This window comes from Oncorhynchus tshawytscha, linkage group LG06 (genome assembly GCF_018296145.1).
Source record: "Oncorhynchus tshawytscha isolate Ot180627B linkage group LG06, Otsh_v2.0, whole genome shotgun sequence".
Taxonomy (NCBI): domain Eukaryota; kingdom Metazoa; phylum Chordata; class Actinopteri; order Salmoniformes; family Salmonidae; genus Oncorhynchus; species Oncorhynchus tshawytscha.
Window position 1 is genome coordinate 11867451 of NC_056434.1, and position 26694 is coordinate 11894144.

The following is a 26694-nucleotide window of genomic DNA, read 5'->3' on the forward strand; positions in this document are numbered from 1 at the left end:
CCTGCTTTAATGTTATACTGTATGTGTCCCTAGAGAAAACCTGCTTAAATGTTATACTGTATGTGTCCCTAGAGAAAACCTGCTTAAATGTTATACTGTATGTGTCCCTAGAGAAAACCTGCTTTAATGTTATACTGTATGTGTCCCTAGAGAAAACCTGCTTTAATGTTATACTGTATGTGTCCCTAGAGAAAACCTGCTTAAATGTTATACTGTATGTGTCCCTAGAGAAAACCTGCTTTAATGTTATACTGTATGTGTCCCTAGAGAAAACCTGCTTAAATGTTATACTGTATGTGTCCCTAGAGAAAACCTGCTTAAATGTTATACTGTATGTGTCCCTAGAGAATACCTGCTTTAATGTTATACTGTATGTCCTTCCTCCTAAAGAGAAGCCAGTGCATGTGTTCAGGGACATGACGAACGTCAAAGCCACCCCAGGGGAGGATGCTGAGCTGAGCTGTGAGATCACCAAGCCTGAGGCCTTCATACGCTGGCTGAAGAACGGCCATCAGATCAGGCACAGCCCCCCCAAGTACGAGATCAGTGTGGAGGACCACCTGGTACGGCTGGTGATCACAAACACCTGCATCAGAGACTCTGGGGAGTACTGCTGTGAGGCAGATGGAATTGCCACCCGGGCCAAGCTGGAGGTCAGAGGCAAGTACTGGGTAGTACTGCAGTATTACTGTGTAACGGTATAGTGTTGTTTAGCAATGTTGTGTATTCGTGTCAAATGCAAATGAATTGCGACTCGATTTTGACTCAGAGCCTCAAGACTTTGACTTGAGACTAATTACTTGTTTTGAAATGTTCTGGCCAGTTTCTGCTTTTGTACCTAATCAGGTGTAGCCCACGTGAAGTGTATTTAACCCCTCCCACACCTGCTCAGGTGTAGCCCACGTGAAGTGTATTTAACCCCTCCCACACCTGCTCAGGTGTAGCCCACATGAAGTGTATTTAACCCCTCCCACACCTGCTCAGGTGTAGCCCACGTGAAGTGTATTTAACCCCTCCCACACCTGCTCAGGTGTAGCCCACGTGAAGTGTATTTAACCCCTCCCACACCTGCTCAGGTGTAGCCCACGTGAAGTGTATTTAACCCCTCCCACACCTGCTCAGGTGTAGCCCACGTGAAGTGTATTTAACCCCTCCCACACCTGCTCAGGTATAGCCCACGTGAAGTGTATTTAACCCTTCCCACACCTGCTCAGGTGTAGCACACAGGAAGTGTTTTTAACCCCTCCCACACCTGCTCAGGTGTAGCACACAGGAAGTGTTTTTAACCCCTCCCACACCTGCTCAGGTGTAGCACACAGGAAGTGTTTTTAACCCCTCCCACACCTGCTCAGGTGTAGCACACAGGAAGTGTATTTAACCCCTCCCACACCTGCTCAGGTGTAGCCCACGTGAAGTGTTTTTAACCCCTCCCACACCTGCTCAGGTGTAGCACACAGGAAGTGTTTTTAACCCCTCCCACACCTACAGAGCTGCAGCACATGTTTGCACGTGAGCTGCGTGAGGCACGGGCTGAGGAGAAGAGCAAGGTGACGCTGGAGTGCGAGACAAGGTTGCCGGCCAAGAGGGTGACCTGGTTGAAGGGCATGGCGGAGCTCCGGGCGGGCAAGAAGTATGTGATGAAGCAGAAGGGCGTGGCCCTCTCCCTCACAATCAGCTGCCTGGACAAGGGTGACACGGACGTGTACATCTGCGACGTTGGCACCATGCAGAGCCGGGCGCTACTGACCGTACATGGTAAGGCCATAGAAATAGAATGAATACAACAAACAAGTCAACGTTCTGTTATAGGTTGGATTTTGACAGCCATATTGAGTGTACCCCTTTCTATACAGCTTGTGTATGTTTAATGTTAAACCCTTGTGTGATCGGTGCAGGTCAGAAGGTGTTGATCATGGATGAGTTGGAGGACGTTGAGTGTCTGGAGAATGACACAGTGATGTTCAGGTGCCGTATCTGTCCCAGCGACTATGTTGGGGTCAAGTGGTACCTGGATGAGACCTTACTGTACATGAACAAGCTGAATGAGATCCAGGTGGTCCCGGGGGGATACCACAGTTTAACCTTCAAACAGTTGGCCCATAAAGACTCGGGGACCATCTCCTTCGAGGCAGGCGACAAGAGGTCCTACGCCTCATTGCTTGTTAGAGGTAACTTCAGCATGAAGTTGTTTTGTTTTACAAACATCTAAAAACACTGTACTATTACAACTATTCACAAAATGAAACTATGTCAATTATATGTGAATCCTTTTTGGCCAGCGTTTATGTATTTGACACGGTTGTCTATGTAATCTACCCTTCCTGTGGTAAAGAGAGACGTCCTACCATTACCAAAGCACTGGAGGACTGTGAGGCCATTGAGGGAGGCGGTTTGGTGCTGGTGTGTATCACCTCTAAGCCATGCCACATTCTGTGGTACAAAGATGGCTGCCTAATGTGGAGCTCCTCAAGGTACTACGTCAGTCGCTCAGGTAATGAGGCCAGGCTGACAATCAGGGAGGTCAGTAACAGCGATGCTGGGGTGTACGAGTGCAGCGCTGGATCGGTCAGCACCAAGGCCGTCGTCACTGTGAAAGGTAAGCAAAGGACCTCTGTTTAGAGATATTTTATTATGTTGTTGTTGTCCTTACTGTGCATTTGGCATCACATGTAAAGAAGTACCGTATATGAGATAGTGGAATATGATCAAAATGTCTTCAAAAGAGAAAGAACAGGTTGTACTTCTTTACCAGTTTACTTCAGCTATATCTTGCTTATTCTTGTCACACCACAATGTACATTAGGCTGTCATGAGTCCATCTTTTTGTTCCAGCCATCCCAGCTGAGTTCACCCAGCAGCTGCAGAGCATGGAGGTGAAGGAGGGGGAGGATGTAACCCTGTCCTGTCAGTTCTCCTTGCCAGGGGTTGCGTTCCACTGGAGGAGGGGCTTGGAGAACCTCAGGGCTGGAGAGAGGTACCTGATAAAGCAGAAGAAGTCCCTCATCTCTCTGACCATCACCGGCCCGAAACCAGAAGACTCAGGAGACTACACTTGTCAGTGTCGAGATCACAGAACCACAGCCACCCTCACAGTCCACGGTAAAAATACATTCCTGCTTTTTTATTTCAATTCTCACGATGCATCGTGTGGAGTAACATTAGTGCCAACACAAATGAAATGAATTCAATAAATACAATGTTGTATTATCACTAGTGCTATCAGAGTTAATCATATAACTCAAGTTAGCTTTTTATAATTTTAGTGCACAACTGTATTTCTATTGTGATAAACTACATTGTCTGAGAAGGTTCAAAATACACAATATATACAGCTAAAAACAAAGTGATTTTAAAACAAGTTGACATTGAGGTTTAACAAAGTGTGCATTATCAATTTACCTGATTTTGCGACCCGTTACTTTGGGCAAAATCAAGACATCAATGTTTGTGTAATGCTTTTTGTATTCAATTCTTAAATTACAGCAAAATTTGAACAAATTCTGAATTTGCTAGGAACTCAATTACATTTTATTTATCGCTTGACATCCCTAATTATCACACCAATAAATTAAAGATAATCTATCTGAACATGAATGGAAACATTTTCTATTTTCATTCAGTCGTCATGCCTGTTGGTGGTTAATTAAATGTAATGACAAAATGTAGATTTCGGCCTAAATAGACATACCCAAAATTAACTGCTATTCATGTGTAATTACATGATTCTGACATGCAAAAACGTGGTATATTTGGACAGAAGACATCTGGGAGATTATGAGGAAGTTATCAGAAGATGGATAGGAGTTACATAGTACAGAAAACACAAGATCAAGCACACACAAAATAACATTTTATTTTATTTTAAAAGTCATCTTTCATTGACAAGCTCTAAGTAAATTATTGATGAGTAGAGCTGGAAACAGATGGCTTCCAACATGTGAACGATATCAGAAATAAATGGAATTGATAGACCTAACAACTACAAATGGACAGATATTTTAGTAAGTGGTGTCAGGTGTGGTCACGGGACGTTTCCAAGTGTCCTCTTGGTCTGTAAATTAGATCATTCCAGTGAATAGTGCATATTTGCAATCCTAAATGCTATTTGTTCAGTATAAAAACACAATTGATTACCATATCAACCTCACTCAAACATTATGGTGGTGTTATGGGTTATCCAGTGTGTCCTTTCAACCTTTCCAAAATGTCAGAATGTGGTAATAAACTGGATGTTAAAAGGTTCTAGGCCTTGCTTTGTTCCATCAGGGTCAACTGCATATCCCTGGAAAGCTTATCTCATTGGCTACAAGACTGTCAAGATGCCATAGTAGCCAATCCCCTGTGTAATGGATGCCTAAGCAGGCAACATCATATTTTTGATGCACAAAGATAGTGTCACTCCGTGGACATTCAATGTTGACATGAAATACATCAGATAACATTGGCAATAGGTTAGATTTGTTCCTACCAACCTAAGGATTCATTTGATACCACCCCATGTAGCTATAGCTCGAACACAGACCAAATCGAAGCTTACCTTGTAAGATGTTTGGTGAAAACGTTGGGTAAAATAAACATTTTGAATCTCGGGGCTTGTGATCAATAACGGTAGGTCACAGGCAGACAAATAAGACATCCTCATGATCTGTGGAGTCCCAGCTTTCAGTGTGCATCAACGTGTTCCATGTCTATTTTGTTTATGTTTCACAACGCTAACCGGAATGTAGGTAGCAGCCATCTTGAAATGAGGTCATCGGCTTGCCCTGACCTTATAAATTCGTATGCCCATGTATGGTAGTATGTCACCAAATATTTGAAGGCATCAATCAATAGCCAATACACTTAGCTTTCCACAGACACCCTGCTTTTGCAGATAGGGGCTACCGTTCTCACACCAGACTGAACTGAATAAAACAAAATCTAATAGGGTCCCCAAATATGGGGACTTTACATTTAAGAGGTTTTAATACTAAAACATGTGTATTTACTCGTCAGCTATCCCCATATCCTTCAAACAACAGTTGAAGAATGTTCAGGCTGAGGAGGGCAACAGTTTCACATTGCGCTGTGAGCTCTCCAAATCAGGAGTCCCTGTAGAGTGGAAGAAAGGAGAGGAGCTGGTGAGGCATGGAAGGAAGTTTCAGATAAGGAAGAGGGAGACCATATCGGAGCTTCAGATATGGAAAGCTGTGCCAGAAGACAGTGGAGTCTACAGCTGCCAGTGTGCAGACCAAAAGACCATGGCCACCGTCAAAATCAGTGGTAGGAAGTTCCTCAGTCTTATTATGTTTTCCTGTACAGCTACAGCTAATTTTTGTGACATTTTATACATTTGCATTTTTGTCATTTACATGAAGGCCAAAATACATTACAATTTATACTATTCTCATTAAACTATTTTCCATGTTTCTTCAGCCCTGCCCATTACCTTCAAAAAAAAGCTGAGGAACGCACAGGTTGAGGAGGGGAACAGTTTGGTGTTACACTGTGAGCTCTCTAAACCAGGAGTCCCTGTAGAATGGATGATGGGAGGAGAGGAGCTGCTGAACAACGGAGAGAAGTTTCAGATAAAGCAGAGAGAGTTGGTGAATGAACTGAAGATTCTGGATGCGAAACCTGAAGACAGCAATATCTACACCTGCGTTTGTGGCAATGTGGAGACCACAGCCGGTGTTACTGTCACGGGTAAAGGATTGGAGATCATTTAAAAAATATGTAAATTCACATTGAATTTTATATCAAATGTGAAAAATGTTTTAAGCAGTATACATCAGCATCAAATTACAAAACTTTCTATAAGTGAATAGACGGCGTCCATGTTTCTCAGTTCTGTGGTTTCTTTCAGCAATTCCAATCACTTTCAAGCAAAAGCTGAGGAATCTGCAGACTGAGGAAGGGATCACCATCAGCCTGCACTGTGAGCTGTCTAAATCAGTGGTCCCTGTGGAGTGGAGGCTGGGAGGACAGATGATACTGCAAAATGGAGACAAGTATCAGATGAAGCAGAGAGGTTTGGCACTGGAGCTCATCATCAGAGAGGCTCTGCCTGAGGACAGTGGAGTCTATAGCTGTGTGTGTCGAGATCAGAAGACAAAGGCCACAGTCAAAGTCCTTGGTAGGGGCAATAACGCTTTGTGCTCTAATGAAACAATTGTCACTGGTGCTCATCGCACATAAACTTGGTTAAATGTTCCATGCCTGACTTAACTTGAGCCCTTAGCTCCAGTGTAGGTTTAATTCATTGTCCTTCATCTTATCTGGTGAAGGGTAAATGTTTATCAAGGCTGTTCTAGATTTCACTGTGTTCAGTTTTCATCCTTTGATGAAATATCCTATTTTCGCTGACTTCCTTTCTCTCTTGGTTCCCTCAGCTGTTCCCGCCACCTTCAGAGTTGGTCTGAAGAACCAGGATGCCCCAGAGAAGGGCAACGTGACCCTGCGCTGTGAGCTGTCTAAGTCTGGCGTCCTGGTGGAGTGGTGGAGGGGGGAGATAGAACTGTCCCAGGACCTGTCAGGGGGAAAGTACCAGATCAAACTGGAGGGGAGGATCGCTGAGATGACCATTACCAACGTGCAACCGGAGGACATAGGAAAATACAGCTGTGTCACTGGAGACCAGAAGACCACCGCTGTAGTTAAAGTGCAAGGTAAGCAACATTTGATCTATATCAACAAGAAAAATATGTATACAAATTAAAATCCTTGATGGATTTTTAAATTACGTTTTGACAGCGAGGATTTTTTTTTTTTAATCAGTGCGGCCTTCCAGACCTCATTGAAAACGGAATGCGGCCCTCTGGGGCAAAATGATTTTGACACCATCCTTAATACATTTACTTATTTAGAGGTGGACAGGTTGAGTGACTCCTGCTTTGAGACCATACACAGATAGTGAGTTTGATTTTATACTTCTTGCGGTCATACAATATGAACCAATGTTAATGTTTCCACAGCTCTCCCTGTGACGTTCAAGCGCCAGCTCCAGAACGCAATGATCAAAGAGGGGGACAGTGGGGAGTTCTGGTGTGAGCTCTCCAAGCCTGGAGCCCCAGTGGACTGGAGGAAGGGGAGAGTCCTCCTGAAGTCTGGAGACAAATATGAGATGAAGCAGGAGGGACGCATCACTAAACTGCTCATCCATAACGTGGAGGAGAGTGACGCTGGGAAATACACCTGCAAGACTAAAGACACCCAGTCAACTGCTGAGCTGACCGTGAAGGGTGAGTCAGACCAAAATGAACATGATTAGACTTTATATTGTAACTTATGATGAAAATGTATTTGTGATACTGTATATCCAGGTGCATCTCCAGTCCAGTGTGTATCAGGCAAGAAAGAGCACATCAGAGGAGGCTGGTGGGAGGAGCATTCGGAGGACGGGTTTATTGTAATGACTGGAATGGAATCAACGGAACCGAGTCAAACACGTTGTTTCCATGTGTTTGGTACCGTTATATTGATTCCATTCCAGCCATTACAATGAAACCGTCCTCCTTTAGCTCCTCCCACCAGCCTCCTTTGGATCACATACAGTACATGTTCCTGTGAAACTATGTGTGCTCAGCATATTCTTGAAAATATTCCATATTCTTTTGTATCTTGTTACCCTATTACTTGCTTATGGTTGGCATTACTCCAATCGAAAGGGTCTTGAAACCACTGTGCTCAGAATGAGTCCTCAGATCAGTTTTACTGCAAGTTTGTCGCTCGTTACTGTATGCATCTAAGCTTTGTTGCATGCAGAAAAGATGGATCACTGTGGCCTATATCGTCTTGCAGTTGCATCTGGGGCACAAAACCTACAATCAGAAGGTACGCTACATGACCAAAAGTATGTGGACACCTGCTCAAAGCAAATGTCATTGTAAAATCCTGGGCATTCATATGGAGTTGGTCCCCCCCTTTGCTGCTATAACAGCCTCCACTCTTCTGGGAAGGCTTTCCACTACATGTTAGAACATTGCTGCGGGGACTTGCTTCCATTCAGCCACAGGAGCATCAGTGAGGTCGGTGTTGGGCGATTAGGCCTGGCTTGCAGTTGAAGTTCCAATTCATCCCAAAGGTGTTCGATGGGGCTGAGGTCAGGGCTCTGCGCCTGTAGCAATGTGCCTGAGAACGAATATCATTGTTTCAAAGTGCTGTCTGACAGTAAAAGAACGATCTTGGCGCTGCATCAAAAAGCTGTGTTTTGTCATTGTTGAACGTTATGTCAGAGTTCACTGAACCCCAGGGACACACTCTGGATTATTGGATTCTCTCGGTGACAGAAGCACAAGCATAAAGCATGAAATGGACTAGCCCTTTCTCCTTTCCACATTTAGGGTTTACCACCACTAACTACTGTTCCTTGTTTTCCTCAGGCCTACCCCCCACTTTCAAAGAACAGCTGAGGAACATGGCAGTTGAGGAGGGTAAGACTGTGACACTACGCTGTGAGCTGTCTAAACCTGCAGCGTCAGTTGTGTGGAAGAGGGGAGCAGAGCTGTTGAAGAATGTAGACAAGTGCCAGATAAGGAAGAAAGATTTACTGGTGGAATTGAAGATTATCGATGCGAATCTGGAAGACAGTGGGGTTTACACCTGTATTTGTGGTGAACAAAAGACTACAGCCACTGTTACAATAAATGGTGGGTATATTTTGGTTATATTTTGGTTATAGTTTGGAAATGTTGGAGAAAGCTTGAATATTGCATTTGGCAAATAGGTTGTATGTTTCTATATTAAGACACAAATGTGTTTTCAACTCCAGTTGTTTTTAATAAATAAGGGAAATATAGGTTTCAGAAAGGTTTGACAGCCCTCTTACTACTGTGTCTTTCAGTTCGCCCCGTCACATTTATAGAAGAGCTGAGAAACGTTCAGGTTGAGGAGGGCAACAATGTGACGTTGCGTTGCGAGCTCTCTAAACCAGGGATGTTGGTAGAATGGATGAGAGGAACAGATCTGCTGCAGAACGGAGAGAAGTACCAGATGAAGCAGAAAAATGCTACGTTGGAGCTGATCATCAGGAACACCTTACCTGAAGACAGTGGAGTCTACAGCTGCTTGTTGGAAGACCAGAAAACGTTTGCCACCATCAGTATCACTGGTAGGGCTGTTGAATAATATGTGCATAGTCTTGACATTTTAAACTCGCTGTGTACCACACAATCCTAGAAGCTGTTGATCTCACAGTATGTGTTTCTATCATTGTTCAGCCGTCCCAGTCACTTTCAAGCAGAAACTAAAGAACCAAGAGGCTCCGGAGGAGGGTAACGTGACGTTGCGCTGCGAGCTGTCTAAATCAGGAGTCTCCGTGGAATGGCTGAAGGGAGAGGAGCTGCTGAGGGAAGGGAAGAGGTACCAGATGAAACAGGAGGGGAGGACTGCTGAGATGGTCATCAGGAACGTGGTGCTGCAGGACGCTGGGGAGTATAGCTGTGTCACCGCCTGCAATGTCAGGACAGCAGCTGACATCAAAGTTAGGGGTATGGTCTTTGCAAATTTTTACTACATGCTAATACATTGATATACTGTTTATTCTTCTAAGGTTGTTGGCAAGTGTGTTACTCTGAAAATGTAAATATCTTTGAATATAATTTCTGGATTGTGCGTTGGATGACACCAAGTACATTTTCCACAAGGGGGCATGGGGGATACACATGAGATGAATCTGTCAGAGGATGTGTAGAAATCAAAGCAGTTGAGGCAGATAACATCTCAGTCTTAAATACATATTCTTCTCAGCCCTCCCTGTAACATTCACACAAGAGGTCCAGAACGCGATGATCAAAGAGGGGGACAGTGGGGAGTTCTGGTGTGAGCTCTCCAAGCCTGGAGCCCCAGTGGACTGGAGGAAGGGGAGAGTCATCCTGAAGTCTGGAGTAAAATATGAGATGAAGCAGGAGGGACGCATCACTAAACTGCTCATCCATAACGTGGAGGAGAGTGACGCTGGGAAATACACCTGCAAGACTAAAGACACCCAGTCAACTGCTGAGCTGACCGTGAAGGGTGAGTCAGACTGAGGATAGTACTACACTTTGTATAACATTTGTTTCGTCCCAGTTGTTGTATTCAACAACAATAGTGTATAAATACCAGCAACGTGTTATAACATGCCTGATATTTCATGGATTCATGCAATCCCTCGTTTTATACTTTTCCACTATAGGGACTTTAATTTGTATATGTTTGTATATGAGTCGACAAGTTACTTGTTTGCTGTCCCCAGCGCCTCCCATCACGTTCAAGGTGAAGTTGAAGAACCAGGAAGTCGAGGAGGAGAACAGTGTGACGTTGTTCTGTGAGCTCTCTAAACCAGGACTGACGGCAGAGTGGAGGAAGGGGGAGGAGCTGCTGAAGAATGGAGTGAGGTACCAGATAAGGAAGAGAGAGGCAACGATGGAACTGACCATCAGGAAAGCAGTGCTCGAGGACACCGGATTCTACAGCTGTGTTTACGCAGAAGCCAAAACCTCGGCCACTGTCAACATCACTGGTAAGAGGAGATGCTATTGGTTTCTTAAGGGGGTTGTGTAGTTTATTATAGTAAACACAGCAATAAGTGAAGGTAATTTAGGAGGACGGGCATCCTCTGTTCAGCCTGGTTTCTGTTAAAGGGATATTTTACTCAAAAGCGATGTGCTTATTCTTGCTGCTCTGTACTGAAAGTGCTCTATCTCTTCAAATCAATTGCTGACATGCATACCTTTTTGTGATTGTATTAACAGTGGACTTATGAACAAGTCGTTTTACTAAAATGGTTGGTTTTGATTTCATGTCCTCAGCCATACCTGTCACCTTCAAAATGGGCCTTAAGAACCAGGAGGCCCCAGAGGGGGGAATCGTGAACCTGCGCTGTGAGCTGTCTAAGGCTGGAGTCCCGGTGGAGTGGTGGAAAGGCAAGGAGGAGGTGAGCCCTGGAGGAAGGTACCAGATGAAGCTGGAGGGAAAGGTAGCGGAGATGCACATCAAGAACATCCAACCGGAGGACGTGGGGGAGTACAGCTGTATATTCGGAGATCAGAAGACCACTGCTGAAGTCAACGTGAGAGGTACAGTATCTTACATGTTGTCTGGCTGTCATTTTTGTTGGATATGAAAGGCTCCTTCACCAGGAATTAAAGAGTTGAAGTATGGACCTCCCCAGCAACTGTACCAAAGTGGAATAGAATACACAATAAAGCAAGAGATCAATTCAACTGGTCTCTTTAGGAATAAAACAACATATCTATTCGAGAACAATGTTTTTTCATAACAAATTGTGACCTATACAGTATTGTACTCTGTAGGTAGTATAGGGCAATGGCCCCGAAGCACAAGACATTTTCAGATGATGTCCATCTCTGGTCCATACAGCTGCTGCATCAGTCTTCTTTGAGAAGGAGCTAGAGAGCAAGGTGGTGTTGGAGGGGACGTCAGCGGTCCTCTCCTGTGAGGTCTCCAGCGTTACGGTCCCCGTCACCTGGAGGAAGGACGCCTGCCTGGTCACAGACGGGGAGAGGTTCACTTTGAAGAAGAAAGGCCCTGTTCACACCCTGGAGATCCGGAAGTTGAGTCTGGAGGACGCCGGGGAGTACAGCTGCATCACCAGGGGAAAGAAGACCACAGCCATGCTAGTTGTGAAAGGTAGGCCAACCCCATCCTACACTCTTAGAAAAAAGTTCCAAAAGGTTTTTTTTCTGGCTGTCCCCATAGGAGAACCCTTTTTGGCTCCACGTAGACCCTTTTTTGGGTTCCACATAGAACCCTCTGTGGAAAAGGTTCTACATGGAACAAAAAAAGGTTCTACATGGAACAAAAAAAGGTTCTACATGGAACAAAAAAGGGTACTTCAAAGGGTTATCCTATGGGGACAGCCCGAAGAACCCTTTCAGATTGTAGATAGCAAAATCTAAGAGTGTACTGAAGTAAATGTAGAGTATATCCTCATTAAACTCACAAAATTGAAGGAACCCAATGAGTATGTTTGGCCCCTTTTGATATGTGATTATTGTGGGTAGAGGATAGGTTATACCTTGTTTACTTCTTTGCATTCTTTTGAATGGGTAATCCCCTCTGTATGGCTTGCTACATCATCCTATAAATTGTTATCCTGATTGTTACGGACCCCTTCGGCCCTGCAGTCTAGGGGGATGGGGGGTGGAAACGAGCCCCGTAACATATCTCATGCAAATCATCATAACAGTGAAAAGGAAAGGTGAGAACTAATAACCACAGACAACTTAAATTTACCTTCAAACACTGAGGGGGGCTGAGCTGGACCCAAGGAAAGAAATAATAAATATCCCGAAACCCCTAAGCTAGTCTTGCTTGCTACAATAACCGCTATCTAACTAACCAATAAAATACAGTGGGTGGTCCGCCCAGTCCTAACTAGGGTTCTTAGACAATGGTCTCCTACGGGTAGTGTATGCCCATGGGCTACTTGTCTTTGTACCCCCTTTTCCCACCAACAAACAAACAGTCATACACCATAACAATACATACGCACATAATAATGGACAAATGTGATATGTAGGTGCAAAAACAAAAGAGAGATCACTGCATACAAAGAGAGAGGGAGAGAGAGTGTTTGGGAAAACAACTGACTGGGTTTTTAAACCAAGGGAAAGGGGATGTGATTGGGTAAGGGAAAAGGAGAAGGTGTGTCTTCTGAATGGCGACAGATGAGTGACAGCTGTGACTAGGGCAGAAGGAAAGAAACCAAATACACACAGGATACTTGTATCTGTAACACTGATCCTAACCCTTTCTCTACAGAGCGTGTGATGATCTTGTCAGGACTGAAGGACATGAAGATCATGGCCGGGCAGGACGCAGTGTTTGTGTGCGAGCTGTCCCACAAGGAGGTAAGCGAGGGCGAGTGGTGGCTGGGCTCCAGCCTCCTGCAGAAGAATGAAATGAACCAGATGAGCTGCTTGGGCCACCAGCACCGCCTGGTCCTGACCATGACCACGCCGGAGGAGACCGGGACCGTGGCCTTCGTTGTCGGGGAGGAAAAGACCTCCGCCCAATTGTTGGTGCTCCCCAAACCCAAAGGTTTGCCACCTCTTTTGATTTTATTACAGTACAATGTGAATTATACACTTTAATCATTAAGGTGTATGCAATTAGAAGGTGTATATGTAGTTTACTCTGTTTCCTGTCTTTGTCAGTACTCATTGAGAAGAAGCCTGGGGACATCGTCATCATGGAAGGGGAGATGGCCACTTTATCCTGTACGACCTCTGACCTCTTTAGCTCTGTCACATGGAGAAGGAACAGGATGCCCCTCCTGAACGGAGATAAGTATGAGACTCGAAAGGAGGGCAAGCTCAACCTGCTGCTCATCCATGACACGGAACCAGGAGACTCTGGGATATACTCCTGTGACACTGGTGACATGCAGAGCAGTGCCAATCTGACTGTCAATGGTAAGGATTTTTAATCATTAAGAGCGAAGTAACATAACCAGGAACTCAGTTTTATCTCCGGGGGTTACAATATTCAGAATTTTCTCTTTGCATTACTCATCCTAACATTGGTCAAATGGAACGTAGATTTCCAATTCCCTGATTATCTTCCGTCTCTCCAGAGCTGCCTCCATACTTTGAGGAAGAGCTGCAGACTGTGGAGGCTGAGGAAGGGGGCACTGCCTTCCTATCCTGTGAGCTGTCTAAGCCTGCGGTCCCAGTCCAGTGGAGGAAGGGCCGGCTACCTCTCAGGCCCAACAGGAAGTACAAGATGAGGCAGGACGGCTGTGTGTTTCAGCTACACATCCTGGAGCTGAAGAAAGAAGACAGTGGCAGCTACACGTTCCAGGCAGGTGGTGTGGAGACCACTGCCTCTGTGACAGTAAAGCCTCCCTCAGACAAGACAGATCCTCCCAAGACAATTCCTCCCACAAAGGCTGCCTCTCCCACTACTCCACCAGAAAAGGCCCGACCTGGCCCTCCAGAGCCAAAGAAACGGGGCATGACCCGGTCATCCATTGTGGAGTCCGAGGAAGACCTGGAGCTTGAGGAAAAAGAGACAGTTGTAAACCCACATAAGAAACAGTCATTAAGGACTATGGGTAAGGAGACTAAGGTAGACCAGCAGGAGAAACAGAAAGTGAAACAGCCAGTAGGTATGGTGAAGGATACCATAGAAGAAAAGACCCAGAAACAGCTAGTACCACCACTGAGGTCTAAAGGGAAGGAGGCAACTATGGTGAAGGATTCACAGATGGACCAGAGGGAGAAAAAGCCAGTGAAACAGCCAGCCAGAGCTATAGTGATGGACACAGAGGAGAAAAAGACTGAAATCGACCCGAGGGAGAAAAAGATATTGAAAGAGATTGGGGTAGACCAGGTGGTGAAACAGCCAGTTCCACCAGCGAGACGAGCATCTATAGTGTCTGATGCTGGGGTAGAGCATGTAGGCAAAAAGCCAGTTCCACATGCGACACAAGCTTCTGTTTCAGTTTCGGATGCTGGGGTAGACGAGGTGAGGAAACTGCCAGTTCCACCAGCGAGACGAGCATCTATAGTGTCTGATGCTGGGGTAGAGCATGTAGGCAAAAAGCCCGTTCCACCTGCGAGACGAGCTTCTCTTGTTTCAGTTTCAGATGCTGGGGTAGACCAAATGGTGAAACAGAGAGTTCCACCAGCGAGACCAGCTTCTGTTGTTTCAGTGTCGGATGCTGGGGTAGACAAAGTGAGGAAACAGCCAGTTTCCCCAGTGAAACAAGCTTCTGTTGTTTCAGTGTCGGATGCTGGGGTAGAGCATGTTGGCAAAAAAAACGTTCCACAAGCGAGACAAGCTTCTGTTGTTTCAGTGTCGGATGCTGGGGTAGACGAGGTGAGGAAACAGCCAGTTCCACCAGCGAGACGAGCATCTGTTGTTTCAGTGTCGGAAGCTGGGGTAGACGAGGTGAGGAAACAGCCAGTTCCACCAGCGAGACGAGCATCTGTTGTTTCAGTGTCGGAAGCTGGGGTAGACCAAATGGTGAAACAGCCAGTTCCACCAGTGAAACATGCTTCTGTTGTTTCAGTTTTGGATGCTGGGGTAGACAAAGTGAGGAAACAGCCAGTTCCACCAGCGAGACAAGCATCTGTTGTTTCAGTTTCGGATGCTGGGGTAGACGAGGTGAGGAAACAGCCAGTTTCACCAGCGAGAAGAGCATCTATTGTTGCAGTTTCGGATGCTGGGGTAAAGCATGTAGGGAAACAGACAGTTCCACCAGCGAGACAAGCGTCAATAGTGTCGGACGCTGGGGTAGAGCAGATAGTTAGGTCTGTTAGATCTAAAAAGGAGATTGATATAGAAATAGACCATCAGGACAAACAGCCAGTGAAGTTTATGGTGAAGGAGATGGAAAAACACAAGATTGCGGTGGATGGTAACCAAGTCCATATCTCAGAGGATGAGTCCTCCACTGAGGCCCCCACCCAGGTAAGAGTCAACCAGAAGACCAACAAGCCTGTAGTTGCTGTAGCTGGGGTTCCCAAGGGGCTCCCGATGACTAAGCAAGTAGACAAGACTGAACCTGACATGGAAATCAGTGTAGAGGACGAACCTGAGATGCTGGATGCCGCCATCAAGATCCAGGCAGCTTTCAAGGGATACAAGACCCGCAAAGACATGCGGCCAATCTTCAAGCAGGTGTTCAAGAACCAGAACGTTGAGACCAACGGTACCATCCAGCTAGCGTGCGTGGTGGAAGGGAAGTCCAACGCAGTACGCTGGCTGAAGAACGGCCAGCAGATCATAGGAGACCAACGCCACCGCATGAACACCTCTGAGGATGGCGTCTGCACACTGGTGATCATCAACATGTCAGCCATAGACACTGGGGTCTATACATGTGAGGTGGTCAACAAGTTTGGTGTGACCTCATATAATGGCAACATTACTGTGGGTCAACCTCAAAACCCTCCACCCTCCACCCAGAGGCCTGCAGCCCCAGCACAGCCCTCCACCCCTTCTGTGCACCCAGTCCTGGCCTCTGTTGGCCCTCTCCAGCCAGCCCAGACCTCCACCTCTGGGAAGGAGACTATGGATTCTGTGGAGAGTGAGGAGATCTCCCTGTGGCAGGCCTACAACCTGACCGAGGAGGATCCCCGCAATACCCTGCAGGAGAGGAGGAGGGCCTCACTCATCTCCGCCAGCTCTAGTAAGTCACGTTAGAAACATGACAGATGTCCTTAGTATGTGAACTGGGTCATATGCAGTAATTGTGTCTGCCTTTGCAAGGGGTGAGTTGTGTGGTTTGGTTGATAGACTGAAAATCATATTTTGTTTTCTCTGTCTCTCCAGTGTCTAGTCCCTCAGAATACGACACAGCTCCAGATTTCATAGAGCCTGTTGACATCATCCCCAAAGATCCCTGCAGGTAAGACCTTCACAATCTTCATATAACATCCAAAGACTTTTAATCATATGTTAATAAGCAAAAATATTCCCCCAGGGAAAAGGAAGAGGACCAGTTACCCCATAAGGATAAAGAACAGAAAGTCACCCCTCAACCACCAAAGAGGCATTTGAAGGTCAAAGGTCAGCCATGTTTTGTAAATATTGAGTTGTTGCCTTTCGTGGTTATGGTATTTCACATTGTACTGAATCCATTTACTTTAACATTGATTGTTGTAAATGTTATAATAATTTGATATCATACACATGTAATGGGTTTCAGTCTGTGTTGTGTTGAGTAAAGACATTATTGTAGATGTAGAAAATAACAAGTACCTATCAACAGCATCTGTACCTTTTCCAATAGGAGAAGACACAGGGATGCATATACCTATACAAGTATTTGTGCACAAGCACATGCAATGCACATGCAATCCATTTTACAGTGGCTTTCGAAAGTATTCGCCCCCATTTTTCCTAATTTGTTGCCTTACAACCTCGAAATAAAATTGATGTTGTTCTCAGGGTGATGAGATGTGTTGGGTTTGCGCCAGACATAGGGTTTTCCTTGATGGCCAAAAAGCTCAATTTTTGTCTCATCTGACCGGAGTACCTTCTTCCATATGTTTGGGGAGTCTCCCACATGCATTTTGGCAAATACCAAATGTCTTTGCTTATTTCTTTCTTTAAGCAATGGCTTTTTTTCTGGCCACTCTTCTGTAAAGCCCAGCTCTGTGGAGTGTCCGGCTTAAAGGGGTCATATGGACAGATACTCCAATCGCCACTGTGGAGCTTTTCAGCCCCTTCAGGGTCTCTTTGTTGCCTCTCTGATTAATGCTTTCCTTGCCTGGTCCCTGAGTTTTGGTGGGTGGCCCTCTCTTGGCAGGTTTGTTGTGGTGCCATATTGTTTAATAATGGATTTAATGGTGCTCCGTGGGATGTTCAAAGTTTCAGATAGTTTTTTATACCCCAACCCTGATCTGTACCTCTCCACATCTTTGTCCGTGACCTCTTTGGAGAGCTCCTTGGTCTTCATGGTGTCGTTTGATTGGTGGTGCACCTTGCTTAGCGGTGTTGCAGACTCTGGGGCCTTTCAGAACAGGTGTATATATACTGAGATCATGTGACAGATCATGTGACACTTAGATTGCACACAGGTGGACTTTATTTAACTAATTATGTGACTTCTGAAGGTAATTGGTTGCACCAGATCTTATTTAGGGGCTTCATAGCAAAGGGGGTGAATACATATGTACTCACCACTTTTCCGTTTTTTATTTTTTAGAATTTTATGAAACAAGTTATTTTTCTCATTTCACTTCACCGATTTGGACTATTTTCTGTATGTCCATTACATGAAATCCAAATAAAAATCCATTTCAATTGCAGGTTGTAATGAAACAAAATAGTAAAAACGCCAAGGTGGGTGAATACTTTTGCAAGGCACTGTATAATACATTGTAATATAGAACTAAAAAGAATACAACCCCTTGTAATTCTCAAATAGAAAAGGGTAACATATCTGCAGTGAATTATAATATTAATCATTTTATAAATAAATAGTAAAATAAATAAATAAAATGTTATCTGCACCTGTTGGATGGTAAAGCAATATCATGTTCAGTCCCTGACCAATGAGAATGCAATGTACAGCTAGCATAGAATGCTAAGTATGACGATCATTAAGGCGAACATTCCATTAAGATTGTGTACAAAGATAACATTCTAAACAAACAGAATTCAGACTCTGTGCATGAATAAAGTTTACAGGGAACACATTCTGCTACTTGTTAGTATAAATATAGTGATATTTACACAAGTTTAATGTTAGAACTGTCAGAGCAGAAAAACATATACCTTCTCCAATGTGAGCAGAAGACAACAAACATTGAAATGGATGATGCAACACAGATTCAGGAGAGCTGGGCTAAACCATTCTACATGTCTTGATTGTCATAATTATACCACCTTTGTTAAACTCAAATGACAGATAAAGATTCATAATAATTGTATAAATAATACACCAACAGTCATGGTTATGGTTAAGGCAATACCACAGTATAAGTAAAATTCAGAAATAGAATAACCCATAAAGTGTCCTCATTGAACCAGTCCAATCTATGATCACGAAGTTGAATTTAAATAATAAGAGTGACAATAGTCTGGTATGAAAGCTGTCTTGTTCATAACCTAAGGGAACAACATTACCTTGCTTCATACAGTACAAATTACTCAATGACATTTGCACACTTCTGTTCACTTCTCTCACTTCCTCTGAATGTCCCAACAGCTACTGATGCCAAGCTGAGGACTCTGTCCCCGAAACACCACTGTGCCCACACAGGTTCTGGCTCAGAGTCAGATGGTGACGAGGACAGAAGAGAGGTACAGTATAGTCTACTTTGGAAAAACTTCCTCATAGCAGCCCCCCCATTGTAACAGCCCTACTATTCCAATAAGTGCCATGGGATCTTTAGTGACCACAAAGAGTCAAGACACCCATTCAACGTCCCATCTGAAAGACAGCACCCTACACAGGGCAATGTGGGCCATTGAGATATTTTTTTATAGACCAGAAGAAAGAGTGCCTCCTACTGACCCTCCAACACCACTTCCAGCAGCATCTGGTCTTCCATCCAGGACCAACCCTGCTTAGCTTCAGAGGCAAGCCAGCAGTGGGATGCAGGGTGGTAGACTGCTGGATTATACCATAAGCAGTCATTTATGATCAAAAGATACAAATGTGAAACATTTGTGGCTATAGCATTTTGGAACTAAACTTTTTACCAATTTTTTTCCACAGACATTTGATGTCTATGTGGCCAGAGCTAACTGCAACTCTCAACAAGGTGGCAACAAGGAGAGCTTTGTGTTGAAGGAGGGACAGTATGTGGAGGTCTTGGACTCTGTCCACCCTGAGAAGTGGCTGGTCCGTACCAAACCCTCCAAAAACAGCCCCTCACGCCAAGGATGGGTCTCCCCTGCATACCTGGAGAAGAAGAGAAAGGTATGACGTCATCAGTATGTTCTGGTAAAGGATGGGCATAAAATGGACAAAATGGACATATTTTGACCATTCAATCAACTACTTTTTATGTTTCTTCACCTAAACAGGATTCGTCAGAGGTAATGATAATTTTTGACTGTACATTTAATCAAACTGTTTTGCATTTTGTAAAGGAAACATTCCCACAAGTGAGGACACCACAACAGGAGATGGATGGATCAGGTTCTACAGAGGAAGAGTACAGAAGAACATTAAGGTGAGTGAATTAATATTGTTTGATCACAGAGTTCAGCATATTTGATTAGTATAGTCTCTTAAAGAATACTGTCAGCATTCCATGTGATATTTCTTCCGTCTTTAGCCAATTGATCCAGGGGCTGATTGATGGGGAGGAAGAGTTTGTGAAGGAGATGAAGGACTTTACATCCCACTACCTGCACCACTTAGACACTAGCCCTCATGTCCCCATCAACATCATCAACCAGAAAGAAACTATCTTCCGCAATATCAAGGACATCATGGCTTTACACGAGAGGTGATAACGTCACAACTGTTCTCTTTGTCGAGAGTGAGAGCTGGTTAATCAAATAAAATGTTGTTTAATATATATTTTTTAACTCATGTAATGAAAAACAAGGTAAATACTGTCCTTATTTTCCTATCCCCTACTCAGGTCTATTCTGCCCAGGCTGAGCGAGTGTTCTACTGATGATGACGTGGCCATGCACCTGGTCAAACACGCAGAGGACTTTCAGAAGTATCTGCAGTACATGATGGGCCAAACACAGGCAGAGGCCTGTGTCACTGACAAGACCATCCAGCAGTACTTCAAGGCATGCAATCAGATCATTTACCATAGTGCACAAATAATCGACCCGCACACCCAGAAGCTAAACACTTTGCTCTCACATGCTCCCAGTTTTCCACGCTGACATTCACGTACCTTTGTGTTCCAGCAGAACACGAGAACAGAGCCTGAGCACTCCGGAACTACAGCGCTGGATGTCATCACCTTCTTACAGAGACCAGCGGAGAGGATTCAGACCTACCAGGCCTTGCTCAAGGTCAGTGCTCATTATACGATTCTAAGTGTCCATTTTGAGACCTTTCCAAAGCATTAATCCATGGATTTCTCCCTGTGTGTGTGCGCGTGTGGGTGTGTGTGTGTGTGTGTGTGTTGACAGGAGCTGATCAAGAACAAGGCTAAGTGTGGGAAAAGCTGCTGTCTGCTGGAGGATGCATTCTCCATGGTGTCCTGTCTGCCCTGGCGTTCTGACAACCTGCACCAGGTGTCTCTGATTGAGAACTATCCTGCCCCACTCACTGCACTGGGAGAACCTGTCCGCCAGGTAACTCACCCATAACCCACAAAGAGTGGTTGAGCTCTACCTGCTGATGCTGTTAGCTCCAGAGAGAAGGGATAGATGAATACATCAAAGTGTCCAGACTAGCTGAGGTCCATGACGGTTGTTGCTTTAAATGTTGAGGGGGACACGGCATCATTGAAAGCTGAAATGTCAATTAACTGACTGGATAAAACTTGCAATGCACCATCTTGATTACGTGTCTGAGATGTGAATGACGTCCTTTCTTCATGGATAATGCAGTTCCATCTGAAGCTTTGATGCCACGTCTTTCCTCCTCACAGGGTCCCTTCACTGTGTGGGAGGAGTCTCCTGAGATCAAGACATCCTCCCGGGGGCACCAGAGGCAGGTGTTTCTCTTTAAGGACTGTGTCCTCCTTTGTAAGCTCAAGAGAGACCCCGGCATGAACTCTGACACCTACGCCTTCAAGAACAAGATGAAGGTAAAAACCTGGCCCTCCTCCTTTGCCTTAGTCAATGTAAATGTGTAGTCCAAATCCTCACAGCAAACATATTGTGTTACCGACTGGGGTTCGAACCTAGGTGTCAAATCAAATCAAATGTATTTATATAGCCCTTCGTACATCAGCTGATATCTCAAAGTGCTGTACAGAAACCCAGCCTAAAACCCCAAACAGCAAGCAATGCAGGTGTAGAAGCACGGTGGCTAGGAAAAACTCCCTAGAAAGGCCAAAACCTAGGAAGAAAACTAGAGAGGAACCAGGCTATGTGGGGTGGCCAGTCCTCTTCTGGCTGTGCCGGGTGGAGATTATAACAGAACATGGCCAAGATGTTCAAATGTTCATAAATGACCAGCATGGTCGAATAATAATAAGGCAGAACAGTTGAAACTGGAGCAGCAGCACGGCCAGGTGGACTGGGGACAGCAAGGAGTCATCATGTCAGGTAGTCCTGGGGCGTGGTCCTAGGGCTCAGGTCCTCTGAGAGAGAGAAAGAAAGAGAGAATTAGAGAAGAGATGAGTCTTCAGTAAAGACTTAAAGGTTGAGACAGAGTTTGCGTCTCTGACATGGGTAGGCAGACCGTTCCATAAAAATGGAGCTCTATAGGAGAAAGCCCTGCCTCCAGCTGTTTGCTTAGAAATTCTAGGGACAATTAGGAAGCCTGCGTCTTGTTACCGTAGTGTACGTGTAGGTATGTACGGCAGGACCAAATCAGAGAGATAGGTAGGAGCAAGCCCATGTAATGCTTTGTAGGTTAGCAGTAAAACCTTGAAATCAGCCCTTGCTTTGACAGGAAGCCAGTGTAGAGAGGCTAGCACTGGAGTAATATGATCAAATTGTTGGGTTCTAGTCAGGATTCTAGCAGCTGTATTTAGCACTAATTGAAGTTTATTTAGTGCTTTATCCGGGTAGCCGGAAAATAGAGCATTGCAGTAGTCTAACCTAGAAGTGACAAAAGCATGGATAAATTTTTCTGCATCATTTTTGGACAGAAAGTTTCTGATTTTTGCAATGTTACGCAGATGGAAAAAAGCTGTCCTTGAAATGGTCTTGATATGTTCTTCAAAAGAGAGATCAGGGTCCAGAGTAACGCCGAGGTCCTTCACAATTTTATTTGAGACGACTGTACAACCATTAAGATTAATTGTCAGATTCAACAGAAGATCTCTTTGTTTCTTGGGACCTAGAACAAGCATCTCTGTTTTGTCCAAGTTTAAAAGTAGAAAGTTTGCAGCCATCCACTTCCTTATGTCTGAAACACATGCTTCTAGCAAGGGCAATTTTGGGGCTTCACCATGTTTCATTGAAATGTACAGCTGTGTGTCATCCGCATAGCAGTGAAAGTTAACATTATGTTTTCGAATAACATCCCCAAGAGGTAAAATATATAGTGAAAACAATAGTGGTCCTAAAACGGAACCTTGAGGAACACCGAAATTTACAGTTGATTTGTCAGAGGACAAACCATTCACAGAGACAAACTGATATCTTTCCAACAGATAAGATCTAAACCAGGCCAGAACTTGTCCGTGTAGACCAATTTGGGAGCAACAGGACTATCCTATCCCTCTGAGCTTAAACCAATGCATTAGCTTGGGGAGATAAGTGTTCAGGCTTCAGGCAAGCCTATTCATCTTATGAGTGTGGCAAGGTTATAGTTTTATTTTAGTTTTGATTTTAATTTGAAATTCAGTTAAATTTTAGACCTGATTACATTGTTTTTTTAAAGTATTTATATTTAGTTATAGAAATTCGGATTATTATTCGTTTTAGCTTCAGAGTGGTTTACCGAACCATCTACATTGCATATAGAGTACCGTCCTTGTAATATGAGCGTCTCCCCCTCCACAGCTGAATGATGTGGAGGTGAAGGAGATGGTGGGGGGAGATGAGAAGTCCTGGGAGCTGTGGCATGAGCACCGCGGCTCAGTGAGGAGGTACACACTGCAGGGTCATTCCACCTTGCTCAAGCTGTCCTGGCTCAAAGACCTGAGAGAGCTGCAGCAACGCTCCAGCCTGACTACTTCTAGTGAGTTCCTCTGACTAGGTCTTTTGGTAATGTCCATTGTTGAGTCGTCTGCCTAGAAATATCACCGGTTCGGTCCCCTGTTAACTCTGTCCAGCATTAAATGTATCCAATGTTAGCTCTGGGGAGCAGTAGCTCTGTTGCTTGGTCTCTTCCCATTATTACAGTAGTCTTGTGGTTGTTTCTTTAGGTCCACCAGAGTTCAAAGTTCTCCTGGCTGACTGCACAACAAAGATCGGGCAGACAATCAAATTGGCATGCAAAGTCACAGGAACACCCAAACCAGTGGTCAGCTGGTTCAAAGGTAAGAGTCACAGGAACACGGGCAGACAATCAAATTGGCATGGAAAGTCACAGGAACACCCAAACCAGTGGTCAGCTGGTTCAAAGGTAAGAGTCACAGGAACACCCAAACCAGTGGTCAGCTGGTTCAAAGGTAAGAGTCACAGGAACACCCAAAGCAGTGGTCAGCTGGTTCAAAGGTAAGAGTCACAGGAACACCCAAACCAGTGGTCAGCTGGTTCAAAGGTAAGAGTCACAGGAACACCCAAACCAGTGGACAGCTGGTTCAAAGGTAAGAGTCACAGGAACACCCAAATCAGTGGTCAGCTGGTTCAAAGGTAAGAGTCACAGGAACACCCAAACCAGTGGTCAGCTGGTTCAAAGGTAAGAGTCACAGGAACACCCAAACCAGTGGTCAGCTGGTTCAAAGGTAAGAGTCACAGGAACACCCAAACCATTGGTCAGCTGGTTCAAAGGTAAAAGAGTGAGCAGCATAGTAAGCCTTTTAAAAAAACATTTTTATTTTTTGACATAAGACGTTTTTAAACAGCAGTGTACGGTCTCTGACATGACTTCCCCAGATGGCCTGGTCCTAGAGGACGGCCCTCACCACATCATCACTGCAGACCGGACAGGAACCCGCTGTCTCATCCTGGACGGTGTCACTCCCAAGGACTCTGGACAGTACGTGTGCTATGCCTCCAGCCCCGTGGGTCATGCTAGCACACTGGCCAAGATGGTGGTGGACGGTGAGTGTAATGATGGGGCGGTAAGTTGGAAACAGGTGTAACGTTTTAATAAAACAACAAAACCAAAAACACGACACTAATATAAAGCAGAATGCTGATACACAGGAACAATACCAACTGGTGAGTGAACCTGGGAGAGTGACATAAAGGGGAGGAAATGATGAAGGTAATGAGTCCAGGTGTGAATCATAATGATTAACAGGTGTGAATCATAATGATTAACAGGTGTGAATCATAATGATTAACAGGTGTGAATCACAATGATTAACAGGTGTGAATCACAACTATGATTCCCAGGATCGATGGTTAGTATTCCAGCGACGTCGTGGACTGGAGGGGAGGAGCAGACGGGACAGTACCACCCCTTCTGACTCCCGGCTCCTGCCACAGGACGACGACCCCGGGGACGAGGAGCGAGTCGATCCGGGCGGCGACTTTGGGATCCAGAATGTCCTCCGCCAGAACCTAACACCGCTCCTCAGGGCCATACCCCTCCCATTCCACCAAATACTGGATCCGACCCCCCCCCACACGATGCCGGGAGTCCAGCAGAGTTCTGACGGCATACGCTGGACTGCCCTCGATATCCGGGGGGGGGGGGAGGGGGTCGTAGGGGACAGCATCAGCTAGGGGACCAGGAACCTCCGGCTTGAGAAGGGAAACATGAAACGAGGGTGAGATACGGTAGTGACTAGGCAGTTGTAACCTATATGTCACCTCGTTGACCCTCCAGAGAACCATGAATGGCCCCACAAACCGGGGCCTCAGTTTCTTGCAGGGCAGGCGGAGTGGGAGGTTACTGGTAGAGAGCCAGACGCGATCCCCAGGGTGGAACACAGAGGTCTCACTGCAGTGGTGGTCTGCCTGTTGTTGTTTTTTACGATGGACGGTGCGCTTGAGTCTCACGTGAGCGTCGCTCCACACTTCTGCGCGCCGGAACCACTCATCAACCGCAGGAGCCTTGGTCTGGCCCAGAGTCCACGGAGCCAGGGCCGGTTGAAAACCCAGAACACACTGGAAGGAAGTCAACTCAGTGGAGGAGTGACGCAGCAAATTCTGGGCATACTCTGCCCATGGAAGAAATCGTGCCCACTCACCCTGCCGGTCCAGACAGTGACTCCTCAGGAACCTCCCCAGCTCCTGGATCATCCTCTCCACCTGCTCGTTGGACTGAGGCCGGTACCTGGAAGAGAAGCTGACCGTGACCCCGAGCTTCTCCATGAAGGCCCTCCATACTCGTGATATGAATTGGGGGCCACGGTCGGAGACGATGTTCTCCGGAAGGCTATGATATCGGAAGACCTGCTGGAAGAGTGCCTCAGCGACCTGGAGAACTGTGGGGAGACCAAGAAGGGGAATTAACCGACGTGACTTAGAAAATCTATCCACTACCACCAGAATGGTGGTGAAAACATCAGAGGGGAGATCGGTTACAAAGTCATTGGATAGATGAGACCAGGGTCACTGAGTCACGCGAAGTGGTTGGAGCTTCCCTGCTGGAGCATTCCGAGGAGACTTGGTTTGGGCACACACAGAACAGGAGTTGACATAACGAGTGACACCCTGCGCCAAGGTGGGCCACCAGTATTTCTCAGCAATCGAGTTGATGGTGCGAGAAATACCTGGATGTCCAGCGACAATCGCTGTGTGCGCCCAGGTTAGCAGCCGATCCCGTATCACTGTGGGAACGTAGATGTGCAAGGGAGGACAGTTCAGGGGTGCGGGCTCCATCTCCAGAGCCTGGCAGATCTCCATATCTATGTCCCAGACCATAGGAGCTACGACTTGTGAGGGTCTGAAGCAGGTCCTCCGGCATTCAGGTGACCAGTCTGATTCTCATCCTTCGACCATGAAATGGTGGGGTTATGGCGTTGAAGGGAGGCTGAGGATGTGCACTGGTGTGCACTGGTGATGAAGGTGATATTCTCCTGCTGATTGGACTCCACGGTGAGGGTGAGTGGTTGGGTGATGTGTGTGATGGTTCCGGATCCTAGAGGCCGACAGTCAAGACCTTGAACAGGAAAAGTAGAGGAGAGCAGGTAGGTACTCTTATTGAGAGTGGAGACAAGTGTCTGATCCATAAAGTTCCCCGCCGCGCCAGAATTCACAGGGCATGAGAGACAGTCAGACAGATTTATGGGTACTATAAAGAGAGTAACTGGAAGAGCAGTAGATGGAATACTCACTCGTGGTCCAGGGGATGTAACATCACATGACCACTCTAGTGGATCCTGGATTCTAAAGTAATGGACACCGCTGGCACTTCTGCCCTCCCTGGCCACAGTACAGACAGAGCCCCAGCTGTATCCGTGTGCGTCGTTCTGCTGCGGAAAGGCGTGTGACCCCTACCTCCATGGGTTCAGGCTCTGATCCCGAACACTTGCTGAAGGAGGAAAAGAAGTGATAAAGATGCCGACGCTCCCGGAGGAGGTTATCCAGACAGAGGGC

The 26694-nt window shown here is 45.7% G+C and overlaps 1 protein-coding gene across 4 annotated transcripts in view; it reads left to right on the forward strand.

Annotated features, from left to right (window-relative positions):
• Positions 1-26694, forward strand: part of LOC112246684 (obscurin-like) — a 55393-nt gene that overhangs the window by 12881 nt on the left and 15818 nt on the right. For 3 of the 4 annotated variants that reach the window (XM_042322972.1, XM_042322971.1, XM_042322969.1), the window contains exons 12-44: positions 391-660; positions 1489-1755; positions 1896-2168; positions 2333-2596; positions 2833-3099; positions 4996-5262; positions 5416-5685; positions 5846-6115; positions 6372-6647; positions 6954-7220; positions 8361-8627; positions 8822-9088; positions 9198-9467; positions 9727-9993; positions 10214-10480; positions 10770-11036; positions 11341-11610; positions 12745-13023; positions 13140-13397; positions 13559-16120; positions 16264-16339; positions 16415-16500; positions 18647-18741; positions 19160-19363; positions 19537-19619; positions 19725-19898; positions 20037-20196; positions 20320-20427; positions 20548-20712; positions 21012-21170; positions 23041-23218; positions 23406-23519; positions 24079-24246. In XM_042322972.1, the coding sequence (XP_042178906.1) occupies positions 391-660; positions 1489-1755; positions 1896-2168; positions 2333-2596; positions 2833-3099; positions 4996-5262; positions 5416-5685; positions 5846-6115; positions 6372-6647; positions 6954-7220; positions 8361-8627; positions 8822-9088; positions 9198-9467; positions 9727-9993; positions 10214-10480; positions 10770-11036; positions 11341-11610; positions 12745-13023; positions 13140-13397; positions 13559-16120; positions 16264-16339; positions 16415-16500; positions 18647-18741; positions 19160-19363; positions 19537-19619; positions 19725-19898; positions 20037-20196; positions 20320-20427; positions 20548-20712; positions 21012-21170; positions 23041-23218; positions 23406-23519; positions 24079-24246 (9435 nt within the window). The remainder of the gene's footprint in view (positions 1-390; positions 661-1488; positions 1756-1895; positions 2169-2332; positions 2597-2832; positions 3100-4995; positions 5263-5415; positions 5686-5845; positions 6116-6371; positions 6648-6953; positions 7221-8360; positions 8628-8821; positions 9089-9197; positions 9468-9726; positions 9994-10213; positions 10481-10769; positions 11037-11340; positions 11611-12744; positions 13024-13139; positions 13398-13558; positions 16121-16263; positions 16340-16414; positions 16501-18646; positions 18742-19159; positions 19364-19536; positions 19620-19724; positions 19899-20036; positions 20197-20319; positions 20428-20547; positions 20713-21011; positions 21171-23040; positions 23219-23405; positions 23520-24078; positions 24247-26694) is intronic. The other variant, XM_042322970.1, reaches the window with a different exon arrangement.